At 35.5% G+C, this 15,174-nt stretch overlaps 1 protein-coding gene across 1 annotated transcript; it reads right to left on the bottom strand.

Annotated features, from left to right (window-relative positions):
- Window positions 1-2,472: 2,472 nt before the first annotated feature.
- LOC121938316 (uncharacterized) lies at window positions 2,473-14,855 on the bottom strand. Its single transcript, XM_088084892.1, has 13 exons — window positions 14,719-14,855; window positions 13,034-13,213; window positions 12,815-12,925; window positions 11,647-11,703; window positions 11,293-11,463; window positions 10,990-11,106; window positions 10,843-10,911; window positions 6,945-7,118; window positions 6,638-6,748; window positions 5,882-5,938; window positions 4,435-4,611; window positions 3,344-3,460; window positions 2,473-2,796 (listed from the first exon to the last, which is right to left on the bottom strand). The coding sequence occupies exons 2-13, from the start codon at window positions 13,202-13,204 to the stop codon at window positions 2,725-2,727; spliced, it is 1,404 nt and encodes a 467-aa protein (XP_087941018.1). The 5' UTR covers window positions 13,205-13,213; window positions 14,719-14,855; the 3' UTR covers window positions 2,473-2,724.
- Window positions 14,856-15,174: the final 319 nt, after the last annotated feature.

The following is a 15,174-nucleotide window of genomic DNA, read 5'->3' as shown; positions in this document are numbered from 1 at the left end:
CTGATTATCAGCCCCTGGAGTTACGGGTGCACTCAAAGAATGTCCTGCTTATTTGTGAATGAAATCGCCTTTCAGTCCATTGTTTTGATTTTGGCCCTGAGAGCTGTTTACCTTTACACGCCGGTTACGTAGACGTCTAACACCTCATCATTCAGGATTGATTATACATGAAAAACACAGACATTCCTGTGGCTCTGCCGTAAGCCACTCTGTGTGATTGTAATTCTGTTGTGCAACAGGGATTCAGCATTAATCAGCAAGTACATTTGAGGCACCTGCTGTATTTTTAATGAGAACAGAATACTGTAGGCTGCATTAATGTAGGACAGGTGTCTCCGTCGTGTTCAGATGTGGAGCTCGCTGGAATAAAACTCCTGTTCTGAGGAAACTGACTGCATAAATTGATCATTGTCACGCGAGAGGAGGTTTAATATTGTTTTTCATTTATTTCTCAATAGCTTCCTAGAATAATACAATTTTTTCTTAGTTAAGTGGTGCTACTATGAAACAACATATTTTTTAAAGTATGAGCAGAAATCAAGTATTGCATATTTAAAAATACAGCTGGACTGACCAAACCGAAACAAAACATCAAATCCAATCCAAATCCAATTATGTCACATTACTTAGATGTGTTAGTTGGACACAATAGGTTATTAAAGAGTACTTTTCAGGTAGATACGGTGTCTAAATACTAACAAACTATTACAATATATAACATAGCCTCAGATCTATTTACATAATCAGTGAAAATCTGGATAAGTTTCAAATAATTTTATGAAAACTGGTCTTGCAACAAATCTGTAAAATACATTCTAGGAATAAATCACAATCTGAAGCTCAAAAAAATAAAATTATTTAGTACTTTCATGGCATTTTCAGCCCTTTAAAAATTGTTAGAAATACAAATAAGTGCACAGAAATTTGACATTTTTAAAGATCATATGCAAAGCCGTCATGAGCTAATTCTTTTAACAGCCACAGCTAAACATCAACTGATAACTACATAATAAGTGATAATTAAAATTAACATTAGAATAGATATAGAATTATGCTTAACTTTAATTACATTAAATCTGTTTTTTATTTTCTACAATGACTCAGTTTTCTGTATTTTCTTACACTTTTTGAAATGTTACAAATCCTATACAAATATTTGTCTTTAATTTCATGCCTTTTCTTCTTAAGGTCTCATTTCACTCAAGTGTAAAGGCCAAAAATACATAAAGACAACTGTAAGAAATTAAAAAATAAATCAAGATTTTTTGTAGTTAAATATCACACATGCCATATCAATATTTATTGTATCCTTGACTACTACTCAATATTCCTTTTCAGGGATTAAAACCTATCATCAGTATTTTTATACAATATCGCATAAAGTCGAGCATGAGAACGGTGTCTGTTCAATGTTCCCTTCTCATGAAAATGAAACTGTGCACATGCTCATATAAGGAAATCCCAGCAGGTAAAGTTCAGGTATGAGTGTGAATTTAAGAGCATTAGCTCCACCTGCTGGCAAACTGAGTCATCACAGGTTGAGGAAATGACAGAAATGAAACCACATGCAGCTCTCACTGAGGGAGACGACACGCAGCCCAAACTTATGCAGTTTGATTCAACGGTCCTCATGAAGTTAAATCCTTCATGGATATTGTAATATTCAGTTAGTGTTGACACTGTTTTAAAAAGGTGTTGGCTCAGTTTGATAGCATGTTAACCCTTTGAAACCTGAGCAAATTAGCTTAGTTCCATTCAAGAAAAATAAAAAAAATAAAAAATAAATAATAAATAAAAACTACAATGAGCATCTAAACAAGACATGACATTAAAAAAATGAAATAAAAAATAACAATGAATTACAAAAAGGTTACAAAAAATTACCCTCGAAAAGCAAAAGAAAAATAAAAAAAAAAATAAAACAAAAACAAAGAAATGGCCTTGTAAAAAACAACTGCCAACATTAAAATAATACTATTACTAATAATACTTTTTTTAAAACATATAATTGTAATTATTAGAACTATAGTTTTGGGAAAAGGTGGGAAAAAAACAATAAGCAACTAAACAAAAAATGACCAAAACAAAAAACAATAAAAAGGTTACCTGAAAAAAAGCTAAATACAAAACAAAAATATAAAATGAAAACAAATGAGGAAATGGCCCAGTAAAAAAAAAAAAAAAAAAAAATAGCAAAAATTTAAATAAATGTTCTTTATAAACATATAAGCAGAAAAATTCTTTCTTTTGCTTTCATTTTTAATTGTGAATCGTTGCCACTGTATGTTTTGTGAGTCTCTTTGTGGTCATTTTGAGTCTCTTTCTGGTTGTATGTTTTAATTTGACATTTAACATTTGGCAGATGAGGGCCAGGGAGACCCCTGACACTCTGGGCCCCTGGGCCCCGTTCAATAATCCATCCATGCTCCCCAGTGAATGACTATTGATTCTTTACGTCTAAGAAACTCAAAATATGGTCACAATTTTATTCAAATTTATTTAAGAAAGTTCACATTAAAGAATAAATCAAAAGATGATAAAATATTTTAAAAATATATCCAGTTACAACTGTACTAAATTACGAACAGATTTTTCTCTAAATTATTAAAATTGTAGTGTATTTGTGATTAAAACGGTTTTGATTTTTTTTAGGCTAATAGATAAAAAAGATTGCAATGGTGTGCCGCTCATCATACTCCAACATCTTTGAAAGATGAATTGATTTTAGGCACCAGGACCGGTCATGAGGACGTCCTTCAACAGCGGCTCGTCATCTTCATCAGCTCTGCTGCTCTGCTGACACACAACAAAGTAAATGTTTGAAAAGCAACAAAAGGACAAATTTAAGTCAACTTTATATACCTTCTTCTAAATTATTTGGACATGAGATTTATTTTATTTGGTAGATAGTTTTATTCTGTTCTCTGATTTAGTTACATAATTAAGTTTATTTCATTAATGCTAAATTCATACATAATAGTGTTTTAAGTTGCTTCTACTTAAGGTTAAAATAAGGAACCACTGGGGCATCAGTGGATCAGTGGATGGAGCAGATGCCCCATGTATAGAGGCTGTGTCCTTGCAGCAGCGGCCGTGGGTTTGATTCCAGTCTAAGCCCTTTGCTGCATGTTGTGCTTTCTGTGCTCAACTTTTTAAGTACAGGCTGGAAGAAGACAACCTTACATTATTTCATACTGCGCTGTTACCATTTAAACTGTACACTTACTAAAAAAACTACCATTAACATCACTAATGATGTTGGAAGTCCAGCAGCCATTAAGAAAACCACTACAAGTACTATTGACTAATACTGCTGTATTGTGACTCCGTGTGTTTGTCGTACCTCGTCCTTCCACCGGTGAATCAGAGCCCTGACGGCCAAAACAGTGATGGTGATGCAGACAAACAGCTGCTGGACAGCCAGAATGATCATAGTGATGTCCATGGCTACCAACAAACGCTGATGTAGACCAGAAATTTTAAAAAAAGAAAAGAAAAGAAAAGAAAGAAAAGTTAGAATTCAAACGATTTACAAGATATATAAACAAATTAGATTCCTGCACTACAAAACTGCCAAAGTCACTTTTACATTTAGACTCCATTGAATGCTAAATACTGTATGATTGTGTTTAAGTTTAACATTAAAGAACAGGGCTGGATTTATATTTATTTGTATAAATAATAATACATTTTTTTTCTTTTATTTCATTACTCATATTCATCATTATTTTATTTAATTTCAATATATTGCAACATCATGTAAACTGCATTTATTAGTTAAAATAACTATATATTGCAAAGCTTGTTTTAATCCTGGATGTAAATTTTTAAATTGTTTATATACATTACATTATATACCTGCAAAACAAAAATGTCTGCCACATATTTACCCTTGTAGTCAATAAATGTGAAAATGTGTCACCTTACATGAGAAACTTCAAATATTTTTGCTGCATGTTTGCACATGAGAGTAAATATGTAAAAACAAATATATAAATATAAAATATGTACATGTATGTAAATTTATATATCCCAATATTGAATAAAAATGTGTATGTATGGCCATATGTCAGATTTTTATATGGATGATGTTGTTTTTGTTTTTTTTAGGTGGTCCTTTTTTGGAATGCTAAAATACATTTTGCTGCTGCCCCGTCCACAGCCTCTAGATTCCTTGTTAAATACAGTAATTTTACCTCGCAGAATACAAGGAGAAGCTGGTCTACTGCTGCCTCAAATTGCTTCGCTAGTTTATGTTCCTATGTGACATTCAAACTAACGTGGCGTCCACAGCAGAAGGCGCCATTGTTTGTCTATCGTGCCCGGATAGGTCAATGGTGTCTGCATGTCCGAACTGGGAGAATTCCAGCCGTCATCTGACTGTGAAGAAAAATATAGCATAAAACAGGCTTTATCCATTAAGAGCATGCTTACCAGGTAACCTTGCGCCACATATATGCATCTGTCATCTCTAGGCATGCTGCCAGCATTGTACCAGTTATCGCTGCACAGCCTGGCGACCGTGGTACTGGCCATGTCCTGGACATACATCACTATGGCAAAAATGGCAAAGGCAGATCCGATAATATTCACCAACGCAGCGAGGAAAACCTGCGAGGAAAGACTCCATTATTGTTTTGACTTTGCTCCACAGTGTGTTTTTATTTATGTTAAAATGCAGCCGATTGCAGATTCATGCTGGTGGTTGCTTCCAGTTGATAAAGTAATTGGCAAACAGCAAGCTGCAGGGATGAGTCCTAAAACCTGGAAATGAGTTCGCATCCCAGCACTCCCGGTTCCCTTGTCCCAAAGTCGATGGATTTTCTGAATGATTTTTTGTCTTAAATAAGGTCTGCGGTTAACAGAAGCTGAAGAGACTTTGATGTTTTGTTCAACAACATAAAAAACATCAATAAATACCACATGCATGAACTTCGAAGATTTTATATGTCTTAAAAAAGACGGTAGTTAACAAGTGGCTTAATGAGACTACAGAAGATTGACGCCGAACACGGCTTTACAACATAGAATGGGTTTTCACTTAATAGTAATTATGAACAACTGCCAGTATGAAAAAATTCATAGTTATTCTGGCCAGTAAAAATAAACAACGAAAAAACAGTTTTTGAGGTAACCTACACATTTTAATTTTTCAATGATAAGAATGTGAACTTTGAATTAAGAATAATGTGCTAGAGTGCATGCAAAAAATAGCTCCACCTTTACCAGCTACCCTTAACATATAATATAATAAAATAAGAAAATAAATCGTAATTATTCTGTCCAACAGAAAAAAAAGAGAGAAGAAAAACAAACAGTTTTTTAGGTAACCTACACATTTGAGTGAAGAGTGAGAACTCTCAACAGAGTGCATTAAAAGCATTAAAATAGAGCTTGTTTATAAAAACAAATAACCAAACACAGTTTGAGGATTTCCCCAGACCCCCTCCACAGAGGTGGGGTGAAATGGGTGATAATAAGCCCGGGGCATCAAAGTCTCACTCCAGCCAAGAGCCCAAAAGTTGGCAGCCCTGTGTTAAAGGACTTGTCATAACATTATCTCGACCTGCTAAGCTATCAGCACGTCTTTGGTTGGCTGTAATGTGAATCCTGGACAAACAGGTCGGTCATTGATCCAGCGGACAACACTTTGTGATATCAGATCATGCGTGGAGGTCACGTTACTGTTATCACAGACACGCAGGTGCCTGCTCACACCTGCAGAGTGAGTGTGAGCGACAGACAAACACTGACTGCAGTTCACTTAACAGCCTCAGAGAGCGATGCTACCAGTTACAAGGATTTACATAAAGACATTTTAAATTCTCATCACCAAAAACATAAAGACATTCAGCTGCGAGGGCCTTTAGTCTTAACTTACCAAGAAAAAGGTGGGAAACTGGTCGGCAATGAGGGACACGAGTCCAACTGCAATGAACTGAAGAGAGGAGAGCAGACAGCTCAGTGAAATTAATCAAAATTTGTTTTTACTTTTTTTTTTTGTTTTTTTATATGAATCAATGTTTTATTTAAAAGAAAGTAAATTAACCTATGTAAAAACATTCACTTATTTATTTTAATATCAATATTTTCTCTACAATTGGGAGTAGGGGGTCAACCAATATTGGTTTTTGGAATTACTAATTACTTTTTGTCAAAATTAAAAAATTGGAATATAACAAACTGCAACACATTTTTTTGTTTAAATGCCTTTAGCAAACGTTTAATCAAAACTAAAACTTTCAACATTAAGTACAACAAGTCCCTTGCAACTTTTTTTTTAATAAAGTCAAGTGAGGTTTAACAAAGTAAAAGTTCCTCCCATGCTGACACTTTATTTGCACTTTTTTATTCATTAATTTTAATGGCAATTGTTAAAATAAAATGCCAATACAGATAATCGGCAAAATGCCAAATACTGGCCCCAAAAATCAGCTGATAATCTGTTGATCTCTAAATGGGAGACGTCTTTAAGAAATACTAAAATTCTTATTTGACAGAAAGTTCTGATAATCTGTTTGAAATTACAAAAACAAAAAGGAAATTATTGCTTTTGCTATTGTACTCTATGGTAATATCAGCAAAAGTTATGCATATACTTTCATGGTGATATTAAGGCAACAATATTTAATCTCACCACACCACCCAGCCAGTAAGCAGCACCCAAACTGGCAAAATCATCAGGGCGTAGACTTGTTCGTCCTGGCCCGAGTCCGATGTTGAACAGGCCCACCATGATCTGGATGGTCTGGAAAAAATAAAAAAAAAATAATAAAAATAGTTAGCCTAAATCTTGCCCTTTATATGGATCATATCTCAACACCCAATACTGCATAAAAATTAATACATTTTGGTTTCTCTCACTGTTTGTTTTAATCTTTAACAACATCTTAAGACCACCACCTGATAATGCACATCAATAAATACATATACATCTCTCTCACCCCAAGAACTGAAACTGTACTGGACCGTATCACCGTCTTGTTGACTGAGCGGCACATCGGACTGCAGCCAAGAGTCTTGGGGACTTGACACAGCGGAGGCAACATGCTCTTCTCGTCAGCAGCCACAGTGATCACAGTCACACTTTTGTCTTTGACAGCAGTGATCAACATCTCTCACACCTGCAACAAGACATGAAGATCTTGAGACAGGAGGTTTGAGAGATACAGGCTGTTTATCAATCCCATTATTGGGATATGTGCAGTGTTACAGCAGCCAAATCACACATAATTATCACAAAACAAACTTAAGGATGCTCAGAGACACAGAGTAAAGAATTAAAGTAATTTTTATTAAAGATTAACAAGAAACTAAGAAGATTTGGTAAAATTGAGGATGAAGCCCTTCAGCCAGGCTTTTTGTGTGTTTGTGTGCTGAATAAAGGGCAAATGTGTCGGTTTTTAAATCTCAAAAAGGGGCGCAACCACCCCTACAACCAACGTCAGAACAGAAGGTGATATTTCAACCTCATTTTTTTGCCAAAAATATTCTCATTTAACTTCTAAATTGTGATGTTTTGGGGCTCTCTCTGTTTCATATGATTGCAAACTGAAACTATTTGGGGTTTTGGTTTTGTTGATCAGACAAAAAACAACACGTGACAACATGCCTTGGGCTCTGCAGAAGTTTGACGGCATTTTTCACTAATTTGCAACATTAATAAACCAGCTGATAGATCCATTAATCATGAATATTTGCAGCTGCAGATTATATTGTGTGTAGTTACTTAAAAATGTCAGAGAGCTTCATACTAAAGTAAATCAAAATTTGGTCCAACATTACCAAAGAGTAAGTTTTTGGTTTCATGATGACTGGAAATGTAGGGGATTTCTGAATATATGCAAGCAGACACTCTTACAGGATCACAAACAGGTTTTTGTGTTTGGAGGGAGGTCAAGTTCGCCTTCTCAGTAAATGCTGCTGCACTTCCTTGTTTATTCAAAACTAACATGAAAAAGGAAGTAATAAACTTAAAAAGATCAAAATAATAATCTTGAATGTCGACCAACAACAGAAACGTCCATAACTTTCCTCTTTCAGACCTTAAAACCATCGACAAAACATCAATATCTTCAAAGTCAAAGTTTAATAAACAGGTTGATTCAATATTAGGTTTACATTTTTTAAAAAAGTGTGTGTTTTGTGTGCAGAGAGCTCACCTGGTTCGTGTCCTGAAACTGCGACAGTCAGACTTCCTGTCACTCGTTCTTTCAAAATAAAAGCTCCTTTACTCTTCTATTTGAGTTACATGAGTAAAAGTAACAACACAAAAATCAAAATATGAGCGTTACAAGTAACAGACCTGCAAGCGTCAAAAAACTGAAGGACATAAAGTGCTTAAAGCTCAGACATTGTGATGCAAATGCACGCTTGGAATCCTTAAAACTAAAAATAAAAGAAAAAGCTCTTAAATTGTTTTTATTATATGAATAATTAATGTCTCTCTAAATAGACAGACATATTCTGTCATTCATTTTGTGCAAAATTATTGAATTTTGTACTTTTAAATTGTCAGTTTAGGAAAAACATAGAGGATTAGATTTTTTTTTTTTTTTAAATGCTACTTTTAGTTTGAGCATAGCATATCAAAACTGCATTTCTACTGTTGCCATCAAACATATTTGACTTAAATAGAAGAAGAAATGTCCTTTAAATTTTTTTTTTAACATACAAACCCAAATTTTAAAGACATTTCTTTTCATTTCATCTCTGTTTATGTGTCGTCATAATCTAGCTACTATATATAGTGTACATACTGTTTTATGGATTTACTGAAAAATACAACAGTTTGTATGCACATTTGTTTACAAAGCAGCATTAGAAAACAGTAAAATCAGCAAAATAAACATTCCAAAGACTTTATAACAGGTCACTATGAAAGGTTTGACTGGAAATTAAAAAATCAATGTATTTTTGTCACTGTTTGTCATGTTAGTATGTCATGTGATACTATTTGGTTCTGAAAAAGGCTGTCAAAACATGGACAGTAACCAGCTGTGTACCAATTTCATACTACATGCTGCTCTGAGGTTTCTTGTACAGTCACCAGTGAAAAGAAACCAACATTTTCCCAAGTACTGTACTGTACTCAAGTGAAATTTGAGATGCATTTGTACTCGAGTACTTATGTTACTTTATACTTGTGCTCCACTACATTTTAGAGTAAAATATATACCTTTACTTCACTACATTTATTTAATTAACTTAGTTACCAGTTACTTGACAAATATTATTTATATAAATATTAATTATATCATATCCCAAATCTTACACACTGATTCTTTAACCTTAACCAATTAAAAAAATTAGAAAATCTCTAGAAATGACTAGAAAGCTTTTATTTTTTCTGTATGAAGCCTCATCTACTGGACTGAATTAGTGTAATCAACTGTTAAAATGAAAATGGCTTATATTACAGAAGTACTAATCAGGTCAAACTGACACAGCACTGAAACTGCGGTCAGAAGTGTCAGATTTAGACCATTTATTTCTTTGGAAGTTTATCTGGGATGACGACAGTCCAGACAAAGCAGGCAGACAGGTTCAGTTCACTGATGTAATGAGGGTATGGATGTTCTTACTGGCAGGTACCAAAGCCATTTAAGTGGGTCAGGCTCAAAACTCAAAAGGTAATCCAACAACAACAAGCCCAAAAAATTAGACAGGAGGGGCAGGAGAGTGGATCCAAAGTCCAAACAAATTTCAAAATCCAGAAACACACAGAAACTTTGCGCAGCTGATTTGAGTTGAAAGAGGCTGGATAAATATCTGTAGAGCTGACGAGGAGAGAGGGAACAGGTGTGGAGATGGGCGGGGCCACCAGGTGAGGGGGTGGGGGGTGCATCTAGTGGACGGATTGAAAAAGGCAAGTAAAACATTGTATTGGTCTGCAGACAGGTATAGATAGAGATAGAGAGATAGATTAGGAGATTAGGAGACAAAGGGCCCAGATTTGCAAAGGGCCCCACCATTTCTCCAACATAAGGGCACACTCTGTGCTTTTGTGTTTCTTTGTATTCCTTATGTAAAACTATGATCCACATTTAAGACCTTTTAATAATATTTAAGAGCCTTCATATTTGCTAAACAAAATTATAGATATTTTTTCATTCCTACCTTATTTATACGCTACGCCATTGGCTGATATGTGTTTGAATGTATGTTATTAGTTGTTTTTACTTTTCATTTCTACCTTATTTAAATTCTGATTGTAATACTTCATGATGATCCCGAAGAAGGCCACAACCCGAAACATGTTCGTCTTTTAATAAAGTTGTTCTAAACGCTACAGGTGTTTCTGCACCTTTGTTTAATGTCTCTTTGAGGTAACTTTGTGTGTTTTGTTTTTGGTCAGTTTTGTGTCCCTTTGTAGTTGTTTTTTGTCTCTTTGTGTTTTCTTTGAGTCTCTTCCTGGTCGGCACGTTTTAATTTGACGTTTTACATTTTGCAGATTGAGGCCAGGGGAGGCCCGTGACACTTGGGCCCCAGAGCCTCTGCCCAGCAGACCTGTTCAATAATCCATCCATGATCCCCGCTGAGTGGAATTTCAGTATCGACATTTTAAAAACCTCAAAACACTGTCATCAATTTTTCCATTATTATTTATTAAAGGAAGTTTGCTTTAATCATAATTCAGACGTTGATCAAAAGAAACATATTTAAAATAATTCCAATTACATTGTACCAGACTACAGACAAATATTTGTCTTTGGCAAAATAATTGTAGTGCATTTGTGATTAAAAGCATGTAGGATTATGTTAAGATGATATATGAAAGGACTGCAATGGTGCGTTGCTCATCAGCATCTCTGTGTTTGGATGAACGATGTATTGATTTTAAGCACCGGGACTGGTCACGAAGACGTCCTTCAACAGCTGCTCGTCAGCCTTATCAGCTTTGACGCCCTGCTGACACACAACAAAGTAAACACCTGTACAGCAACAAGACATAGTATTACTGGATTGTGTCTTTGTGTTGGCTCATACCTCTTTCTTCCTGAGGCTGCCCAAAGCGCTGATGCCAATAACAACGACGCCGATGCAGACAAACAGCTGGAGAACAGTCAGGACGATCATGGAAATGTCCATGGCTACCAACAAGCGCTGACACAGACAAGTAATGAAAAAGAAGGAATTCAAATTGATTCAAAGAGCAGCCACAGATGAGGTAGAGACATTGGAAAACATTATGAGATGGACTGATACATTGTCCGATTTTTTTTCATGGATTTGGTTAACATAAAGAAAATTAAGCATAAAATCAGTGTCACCCTGTAAAAGCATGCTTACCTTGAAAAAGAACTCCACACCTTTGCAGTTGTCATCATCATTTCGAGTATTGTACCTGCCCCAGTCACACATACTGCGTGCAGAGACCTCTTTCACGTCTATGGCGCACAGCACGATGCCAACAATGATGACGACAGCTGCGATTATGTTTGTCAACACAGCAAAGACCACCTGCGAGGAAGAGACTGCAATGTTAAAACAATCAGTGTAAAACGTGAGGAATTTCCCCAACAAATCAAAATGAGCTTTTTCACATTATTTCATGGTTTGTTCAACTAACTGAGGTATCAAATTCATTACAGAAGGCAGCACATAAACTCATGAGATCTGCATGTTTAATTGATGTTTACTCACCAGGCAGGCGCTGGGGAACAGCGCGACAAAAACGGACAAGATTCCAGCAAAGATCAACTGAAAAAAGAGCACAACACAGTGAAATTAATTCAAATCAATAATGCTATATTTCACTAGATCTTTTTTTTTAGAAAGAGAAAAACTGTTAAATCTACAGTGTTTCACTTGTTTTTTTTTGTTTTTTTTTTAAGAAAGAATAAAAAAATAAAAAATAAAAAAATGTACTGTATATTACTTTTTTTACGTTTTTGTTTTGTTTGTTATAAGAAAGAAAAAGAAAAAAAGCAATAAATTCACTGTATTTTTTCAGTGGGGGTGATGGTGTTTTAAAAAAAGAAGAAAAAAATCTGTGTATAACCTACTATACTACTACCCTACTATTTCTCTTTTTCTTCTTTTTTACAAGACAAAACAAGTGAATTATCGTAGATTTAACCTGTTTTTTTCTTTTAATTTTTTTAAGACAGAAAAAAATCTATGTTAAATCTACGATAATTCACTTGTTTTGTCTTGTAAAAAAAGAAAAAGAAAAATAGAAGATACTGCTTTTGCAATAGTGCTTTGTAGTGATGTTTAAAAAAATATACGTTTTCATGGTAATAACGGATTGCTATGACAACGGTAGCGCATGTAGATGCAGCTGCCATTAGCTCCTCAAATCCTCGCTACTTTTTTGCTATATTTTTTTTTTTTTACTCTATGGCCCCTTTTGAGAAGAGGGGCCATGGAGTCAAAGGGGAGAGGGGAGAATTGAAGCCGGACGAAGAGAGGGAGGAGAGCCTGCATCAGGGCGAGGCTGACCGAGCCATTTTCTGGCTAATGTCTGCTAATAGGAGAATAAAGTGTATGAGATGCGATTGAGGCTAACTCATCAACGGGGAGATTAGAGACTGCTCTGTACACATCTTCACAGAGACAGAGTTAAACCCTAACATATCTTGTTGGGAGCCATAGGGACGCAAGACTGTGATGCAAATTTAAAAATGCACTGCAGGAATTATGTGATCCCATAAACAGGAACCAGAAGGAATTTTCACAGCTGCTGATGATTTTAATCAACTCATCCTTCAACTCAAAAGATGCAGCAGGACCAGGTACAAATTTTAGTTTAAAAAATCACTAATAAATCTACCTTGTGCCTTATATTAACATGAAAATAATATCTTACCACACCACCCAGCCAGTAAGCAACTCCCAAATGGGCAAAATCCTCAGGATGTAGGCTTGTTCGCCCTGGCCCGAGAGCAATGCTGAACAGTCCCACCATGATCTGTATGGTCTGCAAAAGATTCAAAACTTTAAGATCTTGTTTGTTTTAATCTTTAACAACATCTTAAGACCACCACCTGATAATGCACATCAATAAATACATATACATCTCTCTCACCCCAAGAACCAAAACTGTATTGGTCCTCATCAGCGTCTTGTTCACTGAGCAGCACATCGGACTGTAGCAAAGAGTCTTGAGGACTTGACACAGCGGAGGCAACATGCTCTTCTCGTCACTCGCCAGCGTGATCACAGTCGCGCTCTTGTCTTTGACAACAGTGATCGACATCTCTCACACCTGCAACAAGACATGAAGGTCTTGAGACAGGAGGTTTGAGAGATACAGGCTGTTTATCAATCCCATTACTGGAGAGATTCCAGTTACAGCAGCAAGGTCACATAGACGAATCACAAAACAAACATATGGACGCTCAAGGAGGTAGTTTAAAGACTTAAAGTAATAAAAGTATAAAGAACTAGATACTAAGAAGAACATTTGGTAAAACTGAGGATGAAGCTCTTGAGTCTATGGCTTTTTGTGTGTGTTTGTGTGCTGAATAAAGGGAAAATTTATCAGTCTTAAAATCTTAAAACCTGCAAAAAGGGGCACAGCCAGAGGGGATGCCTGGTGCCCGGCACCCGGTGCCCCCCTTCGATGTTAAAACAGAAGGTGATCGGTACGTAGTTTGTTTTTTTGGGGGGGGTGGAGGACTGAACTGGCCTGATGGGTACAGCCTCTGCACAAAGCTACAGGGACTTAATGGAGTGAAACAAACAACTACAAAGAGACAAAGAAACACTTACAGAGACATGCTTAATAGTAGTGCACGGTACAAGGTATTGTCTCGGGTGAGCAGAAACACAGTTTCACTTTTTTCACAAACATGCCCTACATCTTTTAAACTATAACCCAGCTTATTGCTCTGCAACAATGAGCTCTTTTTAGACAGAGATTGCACTATGGGGCGGCCACAAAGTCTGTTCTTTATACCGCTTTTGGCTTTTTACGCAAAACAAAAAAGCAGCAGCCTCATGCCGCTCCAGTGTGTGATTTTAGACCGCATGTTAGAAGTAAAAGGGGCCCGATAAATGTGATTTAAAGCATTAGGATTACTCTACAGCTGCAGCAATTAATCTATTAGATGACTAAGAGAAACCAAATGATAAACATTTTCGTAAACCAATAATAATCAATAAAAGTTACTTTTAAGCCTTATCGACAGATCTATTTATCAAGAATATAATTCGCAGATTAATCAGTATTGAAAATAATTGTCTGGTGCAGCTCCAGTTTGTACTGTACGTATTATTACTCAAAAATGTCAGTGAACTTTATACTGAAAAAAACTTCCAACATTGCCAAAGAGGAACTCTCAAGTTTCAGTTCCATCCCTCCCTGAGGTGCATGATTACTGGAAATGTTCAGTTTTGTCCCTCCTCCTCCTGATTACTGGAAGTGTTCAGTTTTCCAGAAATGCATTTCCTTGTTTATGCAAAACTGTTACGAGAAAGGATGTTATAAACGTTGATAAAAAATATATAAATAATGGTGTTGAATGTCGACCAACCACAGACACGTGCATAACAACTATATAAAATGACTTAAATTAAACAGAAAAAGAAAAGAAAGAAGAGAAATAGCTATATTTCTGTCCATCACTTTCCTCGCGCTTTCAGATCATAAAACCATGGAAACCATCAGCAGCGTGTCCATATCTTCCAGTTCACAGATCAATAAACAGGCTGATTCAATATACAGCTCAAATTATAATTAAGTATGTGTTTTGAGTGCAAAGAGCTCACCTGGTGCGTGTCCTGAAACTGCAACAGTCTGTTTCAGCGAAGAGGAACAGAAAAAAAATCAGAAAATGCTTCCTGTTGCTCGCTCTTTCAAAATAAAAAGCTTTTTCAGTCCTTTGAGCTTCTTGAGTAAAAGTAGTAACTTCAAGTTTCTGGGAAGGTGTATTATTCTTTTCGAGCAGCTGAGGTGTTTATTTGGTTTGTTCGCCAGTTATTTCTTTAATTGGTTGCTTTATATTTATTTGAGTATGATAGTTATAAAATAAATAAAAAACTTTTTTCACTTTAATTTTTTCTAATGTTTTTTTTTTTTTAATTTAAATTGGTTTTTTGATGGTGAGTTAATTACTATCTTTTCATTATTAATATCATTATTAAAGTAGTCATAGTTTTGTATGATCATTAATATTTGTATTGTTATTTGCTGGTTTACTTATTTTATTTATGAGTACTATATTA

The sequence above is a fragment of the Plectropomus leopardus genome, chromosome 11 (genome assembly GCF_026936395.1).
Source record: "Plectropomus leopardus strain MGB_pleo_1.0 chromosome 11, ASM2693639v1, whole genome shotgun sequence".
Taxonomy (NCBI): Eukaryota; Metazoa; Chordata; class Actinopteri; order Perciformes; family Serranidae; genus Plectropomus; species Plectropomus leopardus.
The sequence above is the reverse complement of the archived record's forward strand: the minus strand, read 5'-3'. Positions and strand labels throughout refer to the sequence as shown.